The 13,050-nt window shown below is 40.0% G+C and overlaps 1 protein-coding gene across 1 annotated transcript in view; it reads left to right on the top strand.

The window, feature by feature from the left end:
* Positions 1–13,050, top strand: part of LOC142380538 (furin-like protease kpc-1) — a 166,088-nt gene that overhangs the window by 109,694 nt on the left and 43,344 nt on the right. Inside the window, exon 13 of the mRNA XM_075466455.1 lies at positions 5,626–5,739. Coding sequence (XP_075322570.1) covers positions 5,626–5,739 — 114 coding nt within the window. The remainder of the gene's footprint in view (positions 1–5,625; positions 5,740–13,050) is intronic.

Genomic DNA, 13,050 nt, shown 5'->3' on the forward strand with positions numbered 1-13,050 from the left:
TAAGTCCTGTTTCATGCAAATGAACAAATATTGACATGCTGATCACACAGTTACATAGATATCTTATGATTCATGTTGTAAACTGAAGATATTAAAACCACAGCATTCTAAACATTTTGTGTAAATTTAGAAAAGATCATTTTCCGAAATTATAGATTTACCTAAATTAATAAAGTTACAAAATCTCAGTTTAAAACTGCAAGGGTTTCATCCAGAACAAACTTAAAAAAACACTCCTGTCAATTAGAGGAGGACAAGCACAGATAAGATGAGATTCAACTTTGTTATTATATGGAATATGGACACAATAAGAAGAGCAATATTCATGTCATGTAGTACCATATAATGTATTACTGTACATGAAATCCAAAAGTGACGTTGAAACTGACTTATATCAGACTGGACTAGTATTTTGTATCTCATAAGATCAGCTTGAAATCATCAGGCAGATGACACTGATTGGATGAGGTCCAATTTGTAAAAGGCAGAACTTCTCTGTTCGTTCACTTTTATAGCTGACAGCGTTTTCAAACATACACTATACTAAAAGTAGAGCGGATTGTGTGGCTTGTGTTCCCTGCAGAATTTGATTTTCGATGGGGTTTTTTTGCAGGGAAAAGTGTGGAGTGTGATGCTTCTAAATGATTGAGAGCTGACAGCATTTTCCTCTGGGTCCCAATCTCTCTCTGTTTTGCTCACCCCTCCATCTCTCTGTCTCCTCGATTACCCATCTTTGCCGTTCTCTCCCCGTGGGCTGGACACTTTGTCCTTATGCTCTCTGTCTCCTTTTCTTCATGCCAGTCCTCCTCCTCCTCCTCTTCTTCCTCTCTGCCTCGGCCCAGTGTGAGTGATAAATTATTCGTGGGCATGCTCTGAGGGCCCAGGGCTGCTCATTCCTGCACACAGAGGACTTGCATTGATCCAGCCTGTGGTTCAACTTAATTGGAAACCCAGTTACACCAGCTACAGACACACTCCCACACACAAACCCATAGCGCACACACAGACGCGCACAAACATGCGCTTCCAGACATGCCATGCACGGTAATGTGGCATTGATACAAGACATATGGTGTACTGCACCGCTGTATCGTACAGTAACACACCAGTGTATATAGGCATATCATAAGTGGCAGCAAAACAACTGAACACACATGAACACACACACACTGCATACATTCATTCATTTAATCTGTGCAGAATTAACATTTGCCTATAAGTATCAGCTGCACTGTATTTTTGATGTGTGCACGCATAAAATTGCAGATTAACAAATTTCTGAAAGTGCATTATTTGAAAACACAGACACACACACACACACATGTTTGTTTCTATACTCCCATGGGGACACAGCATTGACACAATGCATTCCTCAGCTCCCTGAGGCCAGGAATATACTTTCTATTTTATCACACGTTCACATAAGCAACGTGCTCCGTTGTGGGCGTAATTGATCACATACTCGCTTGTTACAGGAGGATTCCACTAGGGCACATAACTGATGACTCAGGCCAGAAAACTGCCCATTGGCACCGTCCTCTCCCCATTTCTCCAGCAGTTTTTTCCGTGCAGAATGGTACTGATCACTCGCCAACAACTTTCTCAAGCGTATTTGTCACTGTCCAGTGGCAAAGATGGGTAACTCTGGACTTTCTATATAAGCTTGCCAGCAAAACTTCCAGCAGTTTAGCCACTGCCGACCATATGACCCCACATCTGGTCAAATTTGACCCTACACTGCTCCTTCCAATCACCTACATATTAGAGCATATAGCACATATGAAGAAACTGTTTTTTGTTACCCTAAAATTAAGTTTTAACTCTTAAAAATCACTTTGTAAGTGAGGGAACTGCAATTTGCTCCCGACGATTACTGAGAGTCCCCATAAAGTTATCCTGTATCCTGTCATGTGTTTGTCTCCTTTACAACTTAAAGACGTGCACACATCACACACACATACACACAATAACATATGCACACACACTGTGTAGTCATAAGGCTGCATTGCTAGCAGTAACAGTCCACAGTGGAGGAATATGGAGGCCCAGGTTTATCGATTGAACTGAGACACTGACTATCATACAGCTAATAGATTACATCAGACACATTGGAGTGGCCAAGTCAATGAGCCCTGATCCTATTAACTGGGGATTTGTAAACAGTTGTGTGCTTGCTATGAGGGCTGCTGTACTGCTTTGTGAGCCTTAGCGAAGGGATGATGGCTGTAAGGGTCTGGAGGATACTCACAGATGTTTGCTTTCATGTGATGCAGATCAGTTATCTACCAATTCCCAGTTCTGTTCTTGGTGTTGCTGTTTGGTTTTTGTTTGTTTTGTTTGTTTTTGTTAGCAAATGAAAATTTTGTCAGCAATTGACACAGAATGGAAGAAATCCATGACAGGAAGCACAATTCTTGTGCGGAATTGAATTTTGCTGTCATTTCACTTTGCGCGAGCTGTCACATGTTAGTAGTCAGTTGGCAGTCTAGCATTCTGTAAGAGGCATTTAGTTTAAAAATGAAGTCATAACAAAAACTTCTCATGAAAGGTGTGATTTTGTTGTCTGTTTTGTGAAAATTGAGGAATGTTGTGCCCAGTTGAATAATTCATGGCTGATGTCAATTATTGATTATATGAAGACCAGAGAACGATATTTGTAACCAGTAAACGTTTGCAGGGAAGCAGTCCAGAAATTCTTGGTGTAAAAGTTTTGAATGGCTTTATTATATTTTACGCATGTTGACTTCAAAGGAAGTTTCATTAGTGTTACTTTGACAGTGTTTATTTGACTTGAAACAGATGTGTCTGAATAGTTTGTAAATCAGGAGGGGTTAGGACACAGTGTGAGAGATTTCGAGCGGTTGTATTCACAGTATTGTGACAAGATGAGAGTGCTCCAGTAACTTTCACCTTCTCCCCTTGCAGAACTTATGTTTGGGATTGTGCTGTGATTTTTACACACTGCTCGGTAATCACTAAAAGCGACTGCTCTGCTTGTGTAGCAGAGTGGTGAATACACCAAGGCTGGGTTAACCAGAGGTGACGCTCTACAAGCTCAGCCTACAATTCATGAGCAGAGCGACTGGAAGGAAAGTCCAGTAAGAGGACCAGAGAAGTCAGAGACTCTTAAGCTGAGCAGAAATGAAGCAAGTGCATATAGATAAGAGTCTTTCCCAACTGCCTTCCCAGCTAATAATGGGCTGCAAAATCCTGCTAGTTAAAAACCTCGTTCCTCATCAGCAGTCAGCCTCACTCCTCTCTTGACAGGAGTTTTTTTTTTTCAAAGTTTGTTCTGGATGAAACCCTTGCCGTTTTAAACTGAGATTTTGAGATTGGCGTTGAAGCACTTCCTATCCACGGTGGAAATGCTAAGCCAAGGTGTTGACTGCTTGTTTCACTCATGATATGTCACCTATAAACATGCGAGCCTGTTGAAAACTTCAACACAAATGGAGTATAAAAAAAAGAAAAAAGAAGAGCAGAGAGTTCCGGACTTACTCATAAGCCATTATTCAGCCTTCATTTGTGATAGTCTACCATTCATGACATGTAACCACTCAGACAAGGACACCGTTCAAGACCTCAGGGTAATGACGATGGAAAAAGTGTGGCTACTAACCCGACAAGCCAGATAATTTGTTTTATTACATGTCATTACTAAGCTGAGAAATTGAAGAGAGAGATATTGACTGCAGTAAATAACTAAATCCTGAAATCATCTCAGAGGATTTCTTTTATTTACCAGATATTGTTCGGATACGAAGAGCTTTTTCATTTGAAAAAAAAAACCATCCATCTGTGACACAGTTAACAGCTCAGTTCATCTCAAGTCCATTACAGCACAAGCATTACTTCTGTTTAACTAGCACTATAGTAGGTGCTGGTTCTGGGGATTTCAGATTCAGTTTGTTGTCTAAACCTATTCACATGTCCCTTCAGGGGTTGTGCGGCAAAGACGAGTGAAACACTGAGCAAAAAGGGAGATGGCAGTGTTCTCAGCCAGCAGTGTGTTTTAAGAGCAAAACGACTTTTCCAAAATAAATAGATCTGTGTCGCAGACTGCGAGGAGAGAGAAAAGCCCTCGGTTCAATAATTAATTCCCGAGTCGAGGGTTTTGGAGAGCCGCTGATTGGGCTGATTTTTATTATTTTTTTTTTTTTACTCTGTTATGATACAAAGGAGGCCGTTTGAAGTAATTTGTCCCAGAGAGAGCAGCTTGGAATACCATACATGCTTTGATTTAGCAAAGCAAATTTAATTTTGTTTGCTTTATGCAAACCAGCCGGGGCCGCGGGGCTTTCTCTGATTCCACCAGAGGGGTGATGGTGGTGGTGCTCCTGCTGATGATAGAGGTGGGGGAATGCACACAACAGAAACATGCTGCTGCCACTAATATATAATACAGAGTGCACACTCATACACACAGACGCATGCGGTGAGCAGCAACAGTTCAAAGTACAAAGCTTATTCCCCCCACACACACGCGTACCCTCCAATCCCTTTGAAATCAAAGCTTAAAATAATTGTTTGTGTGTTGTGTTTTGTTTCTTTCTCTCCGTCTATTATTAGTATTACTGGTATTATTCCTATCATGTTGCTTTAGCTGCCTATTCTCACTGCTTGCCATGGTTTTGTTTTATCCTGCTAATGAAAGCTTCTCTCCTCACTTTTGTTCTGCTTAATTTTTTACAGTACGTGAATGGAATGCATCTGTTTACATCTGAGCCTGATATTTCCCGAGATGTTTTACACCCAACGGCACAATATATATGCACAGAATATATGCGTGACCTGTTGCAGTCATGTCATTAAAAGTTGGTGGCATTAAGCCTAACTGTGTGGCACACCTTTACATGCCTTCATCGCGTCCCTGTACTAGAGGATTGACTTAATAACTGTGTATGGACGTTGAGGCAGACAGGAGTGGTATTTCTTCTCAAAAACAGAACAAGACCGTTCAGAAAGGGTAGCCAAGCAGTTTTGCCATACTCCATTCAAGTCATTTTCTTAGGGAACAATAATGAGTGGATGAAGCAGAAAAACCCAATTTCCTTTATGCTTTTTATATCCTGAAAAAAAACCCTCGTTGACGAACCTTTGGTCTTTTGTTATAGAAAACTGAGCTAATATCCTCCGGCTCTCAGCGCAGTTTAAAGGTCTTAATTGGATTCCATTAGTATATTGCTTGACATGACACTTGAGTCCGCTCTATTAGAATTCCCCTGCCTGGGATTAAAAAGAGGACTTTTTCTACATTCAGCGCTCTAGACTCTTTTTGTTAAAGTCTCAAATATTCTTTGTTGGATTCTCAGTTTTTAGTGACACCGATATTAAAAATGGAAGGTCTCCGTGTCTCAGCGGAGCAGTTTAATGTATCAATAAAACTTTGCATTGATACAGTGTAAGCATTACATATGGGTCTGATGAAATGTGCTGTGAGTCTTCCAACCTCTTTCAGTGCCAGACCAGAGCGAGCAGTCTGTTTCCTTAGGGATTTTTTTCACAGTATCATGCGGAGTTGGAGTGTTTCCTCTGTGGTTTTATTTATTGTAGACTGTAGACTGAAGGTCGGATGTGTGCGATGATATTTTGATGATTTATTCTGTTTTATGTCTCTTGCCCTAGTCCTGAGCTGACGTGGAGGGATGTTCAGCATCTGATCGCCAAGACAGCAAAGATCCCCGACCCTGAAGAGCCTGGCTGGAGCATCAATGCAGCAGGATACCATGTTCACCATAGGTACTGTGACGCAGTCGTTCTATTATTGAGTGCTCTTCGACACAAAAATGCCGAGTCCCACCACTCCACGAGCATTCTTTCTCCAAATAAGACTAAAAGGTGAACTGAACTGCCAGACTAGCTGTTTTTCTTGTTTCAAGTGTTTATGGTGAGATAAGCCAATTAGCTGTAACCATACGCTGATCAGCCACAGCATTAAAACTGCCCTAATATTGCATAGATCCATCTCATGTTGCCAGAACAGTTTTAAACCGCTGGACACATGGACACAGGACCATATAAGATGTACTATTATTTTTGTTTTTCTTCCTTTTTTTGTTTTTTTCTTTTTGTGGTGATTCAGGTGAGTTTTGAAGATTAAAAATCTCTAAAACACAATTAGTACATCAACAAGTATATAGGTGATGCTACTTTGTGAAAGACATTACTAGTAATATAAAAATCTATCCTATCACCAATATTGAATAGCATGCTATTGCATTTTCTACATACGGGAAGTTTAATGGATGGATTCATGAAATTTATAATTACTTTAAATATCCCTACATGATCTCTAACTGTAGTTTCAGGTTTTGTAAATTGTGTAAACCTCATTTGTACATGCTTAAACAACCTTCCAGGTTTCTTGACCACAATATAAAGGCTTCTCTAAAACAAAACTGTCCAACTGCTTTCTTAAGGTGGCACTCTCAAAGATATGGCAGTGAAGGCAGATTGGACAACTACTATACTTACTGTTGGTAAAAACAAATCCCTAAGATTTTGGCAGATCCATAACAAATAGGTATTGGGGCCAGGGGTTAATATTGTATGGCACACGTGACTCTGTTGTTATCCATTCTTTTCTTAGTTCTATTTCTAACATATTTTTTTGGCCCAGCACCTGCTACATTACCTGGCATAGATGTCCATGTTTTGTCTTTTGCTCCCCTTCCAATAAGCCCTCACTGATCTGATTGGCCAGCATCCAGAAGCTTCTCACTGGCAGACTTTTGCTCTTGGACGTATTGAGAACTGGAAACTAGACTGAAAGATGGCGCTTGCTCTCTTGAATGAAAATTGCTGGCTTGGCACAATAGCCAGAAAAACATTTTTAGATTTACAGTAGGTGCTGCAACCAACAACTACACCCACAGGTCCCCGTTCATCACTTGGACTTTATATTGGGATTTTATGATGAGAAGACTTTCTTGACTTGGTAGGTTTGAATTTCTAGTCACACCTTTAAGACCTGGATTACTTGACATGATGCTCAAATCTGCATGATCTTCAGTTTTCAGTTTGAATATCTAACAAATATATTGTTCTTAAGGTGCCGTTCATGGCTTTGAGCTATTTGACTTTGGAGAATCAACCTTAATGCAAAAGAGTTTTAACCTACAGGGAAATGTTTTTATACACTCCACTAAAGTTTTGGAACTTTGGGAATATAAACAACGGAAAATCATAGAAATATAGATATTTTCTGATAATGTCGTAAAGCTCAAATGATCAGAAAATAACAGTTTCATGTATTAAGCTGTATGATTCAGGTGTTGTATTGGACACAATTACTAAAGTATGACAATAAGCCATCCTCACCAATTTCTGTACACACACCCACACTCTCTCCTTCAACCACAAAAGTCGGCAGCCTGTTTTATGACAGTTAAGACAGGTGATCTTGTGCAGGGAGGAGCGTCATTGTACCTCTTTAATGTTATTATCACACCCACAGCAAGCCTTGGTGTTGGTGTGTAATGATTTATACACACAGAGGCTGAGGGAGCAGAGCTTCTGCCTCACACTGTATGAAGTAAGAATCTGAGAGAGAGTTAGTGACACTGCGCTCCTCCAGATGTCGTATAAATGCTTTTACAATGCTTTCGCTGTGTCCGCCAGGCAATGACATATCAGCAATCAGTCATAGTGTTGGTGATGCTTTTCCTCTGCTCTCTGTCTCACTCCCATTAAACCCCCCTCTCGTCACCCTGACTCTAACTAACTCCAATCATCTCTCCTTGTGGTTTCTTTTCTAACCTTCCTCTTTTCAACCTTTTTGTCACTTCTATTCTCTCCTTTCCTATTCCCCTCTTCCATCTCCTCTTTCACAGCATGCCATGTCATAAAATAGATTGTAATTACTGTGTTGCTGTGAGAAGAATGGTTTAATTAAAATATAATGATGCCGATCACAGCAGCGGGCGTCTGCAGAAATCTTATCCATTTAGGGGTTGTAGCCGAGGACTTGTAATGTCCTGATCATATTGCAACGGCCATGCTAATTATAAAGAATGGTTTATTGCATGGACGAGGATAGGTGGACTACAGTGCAATCAGCACTGGGTCACTTAGAGAGATTGTTGCAATACATTTAAAATCAAATAGAAAGTCTAGGATTAAAGGATTTAAGAAAATTAAGGGTAGTACTGATTGCTTTGCTTGTAAGAGCCCTATAATGTTTATTTATTGTTTTGTTTTGTTTTTAAGGTCCTGAGGAAAAAACAGGATGAAATTTCGAAAGCGATATGCAGGCGTATTTTCTCCAAGAGTCTTTTTGTGGGTCTTTTTTTTTGTTTTAGTTTTTTTTTCTCTTAGTGTGACGTTATAGTAAATGATAAAATGGGGTTGAATCACATGTAAAATACAGTCGTAAAGTCAGGCTGCTGAATATGTAACAACCTTGCTGTGAAGAGTTAAGTGTAGAAAAAGATGTTAGGTGATTGGGAATAAGTGGGAGAAGAATTTAGCAATTTATTTTAAATGAATTGGAAATACTTATTGAGACAGAAAAAGTTTTACCAAACAATTGTGTAGCAATAGTGAAAAAGAGAAAATCTCACAGTAGCCATTGTCTTTGTGGCATCATTATTTTGTTTAACTGGTGCCTTGTTTTTATAGATCAATGTTATGGCCATAAAGTTGAAGTTTAAAGTCTTTAACTGAAAACTGAATGTAGGGAAGTGCGTAAATTAAGTGTAAATAAAGCACACGTTCTTAATAATGCCACTCAAGTACAGCACTTAAATCTTCTCACTTTCCACCACAGAGTTATATTTGACTGTATATTGATAAGTTAATTTACTCCCAATAAACCATTTCAGTTACATAGTGCAGTACCAGCCTGATGTTGCTTTGCTTCTCAAATCAGGCTCAGAAATATCTTTGATTTTGTCCACACTTTGGTGAACACGCTGAAACAATACAAGATGTCTGTGTTTCTCTTTTCTGCAGTCGCTGCTGCTCTATTGCAAACTCTAGTTTCGATTGACTATTCCAGTAAAAGCTTTATATTTACCATATAAAGTTAAGTGCTCATGTGGTCTACTTTTTCTGTTGAGAGTGTTAGCAAGATTCAAACTGCAGAAGGTAAGTTATTAAGTCTGGTTTTAATTTAGAAAATACAGTTGGGCTGTTGAGTGTAGCCTTGAAAGTTTCTTAAAGAGCTACTGTGGATTGGGGACAGTCGGTTGCAGTGGAAGCTGCGACTCCATGGCTTTCTAAAAGCTGCAGGAAAAATGGCTTCTCAAAGAATGTCAGTTGAGTTAGTACTGATGTATATGTGTGTATGTATGTGTGTATGTATATATATATATATATATATATATATATATGTGTGTGTGTGTGTGTGTTTGAGGATTTGTGTGGCTGGCTGGCTGGATGGGAGCAATGGCTCACCCGCATCTCAAAGTTCCCATCTGTTTGACCTCCATATAGACTGGGAGCTTTAGAAAACTCCGATATCGGAAGGCGACCCCCACCCTCTACCTCTCTACCCTCCGCTCCAACTGCCATAACGACAATAAACATGTCATCCGCCACACGCCAGAGCAATCTGCCATCAGATTTACTGTGCATGAAATATGGTGGTGCTTTTATTGGCCCAAAGACTTGTCAGTCATAATTTATAGGCTGTTCCCGGGCCGGCTGTGATGTCAGCTGGCTCCCAGCACCCTCGGGAGAATCAAAGGAGAGAGGGGGAAAGAGATAGAGATGAGGGTTGCTGTTGGGTGGGGGATTGAGATATAAGAGGACAGAAAAATATGCGTGTGAGTGACAGAGAGGAGAGAGAAAGGGGATGTAGAGGGATGGAAAAAGGAAAAAAAAAAATAACACGCATTCATCCTGTTCCTCTTTGTGGTGAGTTTATCAGGCTGACGGAGTGAAGGTGTCAGGTTTTTCTTGGTCTCCAGAAATAGATCTCCATCTACTTTCTGAATGTTGCTCTGTATTCTTTGAGCACACCTATTGATCACATGGTCAGCGAAGGGCAAAAAATTGAGGCCTCTAACCTAGAAATAGAAAGTGGTGGCTGGCGATAGCGTTTTTTGTACGAGAGGCATGACTCACACTGAAGAAGCAGAACGTCCAAACAAGCTTAATTTCACTTAACTTCTTCTGATAGCACAGGTGAAACTACAGTAATTATCCCTTGGAAGATTTAGATAGAGAATAACAGTGGTAGAAAAGATCAAAGAGAAGCTGTCCTCCCTACAAAAACAAAGTGAATATCAAGGAGAATGCATGATGGTGAAATGGTATCTTTGGTTTAAAAAAAATGTTATGGCATTAAAAAATGTAATAAGATTCAGTCCCTCTTTTGAAAAATGAAACTCAGCTCATGGAGAACTATTAGAATGTTTACATTTGCGGCATTTTGTTCCATATCAAAATAATTAATTGCCTCCATTTTCAAATTAAAAGTACATTACAACACAATTAAGAATGCAAATGAGTCTGAGCCTGTCGCGAGGAACCAGAAAAAAGTGAAAGAGTGACTGCATTGATGTATGAGGGCTTACATGCTTTATTGTGTATTAGGTGTGTTGCAGGGGATCTTTGTGCATTAGTGTGTGTTTGTGTTTTCAAATATAATAAAATGTGTCTTGCTGCCATTACTGAAGAGGAAGACTCTGTGCTGAAATTACATCAGCATAGGGGCATAAATCAAAGTTCTGCAGTCATAAACAACAGAGTAATTAGGTCACTCCTCCAACAGATCAACCAGCAGCAGATACTATGTTATTCCTATTGTGTGGAAAGGCCCTTGCCAGTGAAAGAAAATCATCCAACTTAAACAAAACACACACTTTTATGAGCATATTTCTCCACCTAACCCTCCCTTCCAAGAGCTCCGACCCACAACGAGCCTGTTCCATGAACGATATCTACATCGCTGGAAACCAGGAACAGTAAAACATCATTTTGTCATAACCCTCCCTCTTTGGAGGCAAAACAGATATAAAAGTATATAGCCTGTGGTTTACTGCTACTCCCCCTCACCCAGCCTGGCAGCAGCACGCAGGGCTGATGGATGCTGGGCATCGGCCGCCTTTTAATTGCTCGTAAATTTTTGATCCAGGGAAACGCCACGTTTTCCTTGTCCCCCGGCGACATGGGTGACAGAGCCGCTCAGGAGGGAATAAAAGAGCCTCCGCGAGGAACACCGAGAGGATGGGAGGGAGCGAAATAAGATACACAGAGACACACTGACTCACTTTAAAATATACAGACACACACTGTCAGGTGTTCCAAACGACAGCATGTTTCTCATGAGTACATTTAGGAAAAATTAACATCAAATTGGTTGTAAAAAAATACCAAGCGGCAATTAGAAATGTCGTTCTAGAGGCTGTTCCTGTTATGATCTTTTGTCTAGTTGTTTTTGTTTGGATTTTGGATTTTTGTGTTGTGTGTCTCAGTTAACTTCATGAATGATCCTTTGAACATTTCTGTTAGCTTTGCTGTCTGCGTTTGTCTGGCTCCACACCTGTTCTGAATTCTGCTAATAACCCTACTGCTTTTTTTCTTACCACGCACCTGTTTACCAGAAGTTTTCCCTCAGTATAAAGTACTGTGCAAAATTCTGGAGCCACCACTCAATTCTTTCCATTTTACTCCCGAGGAGTCAGACTTCCTTGCAGTCTTTTTCAAGAGGTCTTGAGCAATAGTTCTCCAGGCTTTTTAAAAATTGTTCTTTGGACATTGGTTGCCTTTTCATTCATTTACAGTCCAGTGCTTGTACCTGACCATTGTCAGAGGAATGTGTTCTGTTTTGTTTGTTTGTTTTTCAAGCCACTGAACACTGACCTATGAATCACTTAAAATTAAATATACGCCCAACTCAAAGTACAAACCAGTTTTCTGTCTACACGTAACAGACAATTTAGTAAAGAACCAATTTTAAATTGTATCATTTTACTGGTTGTCACAAAGACAACTGGTTTCGATTTATTTAGTTACATCAATGAAAAACTTATCTTAGCATTGTCTGCAGAGTCTTGGGACAAAGGGTCAGGCCTAAAAAAGTCTACAGCAGATGAACAGTATCTGAAAGTGATGTCCTGATAAAATAAGAAAAACCCAGGAAAGACCAGACACAGGATCACAGAGATGCATCTGGCCCTTTAGCTGATCTATCTACTCCATCTACCAAAGCGTCATCAGAAATGGTCTCCATGGAAGGGGGGCTGTCAAGAAGCCATTCTTAAGGAAAGGAAACAGGGAGAATAGCCAGAGGTATTACAAATAACACAAGAACTGCACTAAAAATGGTGTGGCAGCAGGGCTTATGGAGTGAAGAATCCTCCCCAGAGCCTGAACTTCAACATTACTGAAGCTGTGTGTCATCTTGACAGAGAACAGAACAAAAAAGCGGCCAACATCCAAAGAAAAGCTTTAGAATGTTCTTCAAGAAGCCTGGAGAACTATTCCTGAAGACGACTTAAAGAAATGACAGAAAGCTTGTGTAAGAGGGTTCAGGCTGTGTTGAAGAAAATACAGGTGCTCATACCAACTATTTACTTTCTAATTCTTTCTTTCTTTTTTTATATCTCTGTTTTTGCCCTATAAACTGTATTTGCATTTTTGTTTGCACATTTCAAATGAATTGCTGGTCTTAACATATTAGAGGTGGCTCGGGACCTTTGCACAGTTTACACAGCTTAGTTTTCTTTTTCCTTGGTAGATCTTTGTCATTTTTACTAATTTGCTGTTTTGAGTGCTCACTCCGGCTTGGTTTTCCAATACATTCTCCTTGCTCGGATTACTCTGGATGCTATTTTGACGGTTTGGGAAATCTAAATTTTCCTGCCACCTGCCTGCGGTTTGTTTTTGGGTCCTCCCGTAACCACAGCCTCGTGACAATTCCATCATTTAAAAAAAAAAAAATAGTAAGAAGCCACAGGATCCTTGTAACTGTTATTTTTTCGGCGTATTAACACTTAACACAAATGTGTGTTAATTGTGTGACTGATTGCAAATTCCGGTACATAGTCAGGCATTAGTGGGCTCTACCTCTACAAGGTAGCACTGCGAAACTTGACATTAAGT

The sequence above is a fragment of the Odontesthes bonariensis genome, chromosome 5 (genome assembly GCF_027942865.1).
Source record: "Odontesthes bonariensis isolate fOdoBon6 chromosome 5, fOdoBon6.hap1, whole genome shotgun sequence".
NCBI lineage: Eukaryota > Metazoa > Chordata > Actinopteri > Atheriniformes > Atherinopsidae > Odontesthes > Odontesthes bonariensis.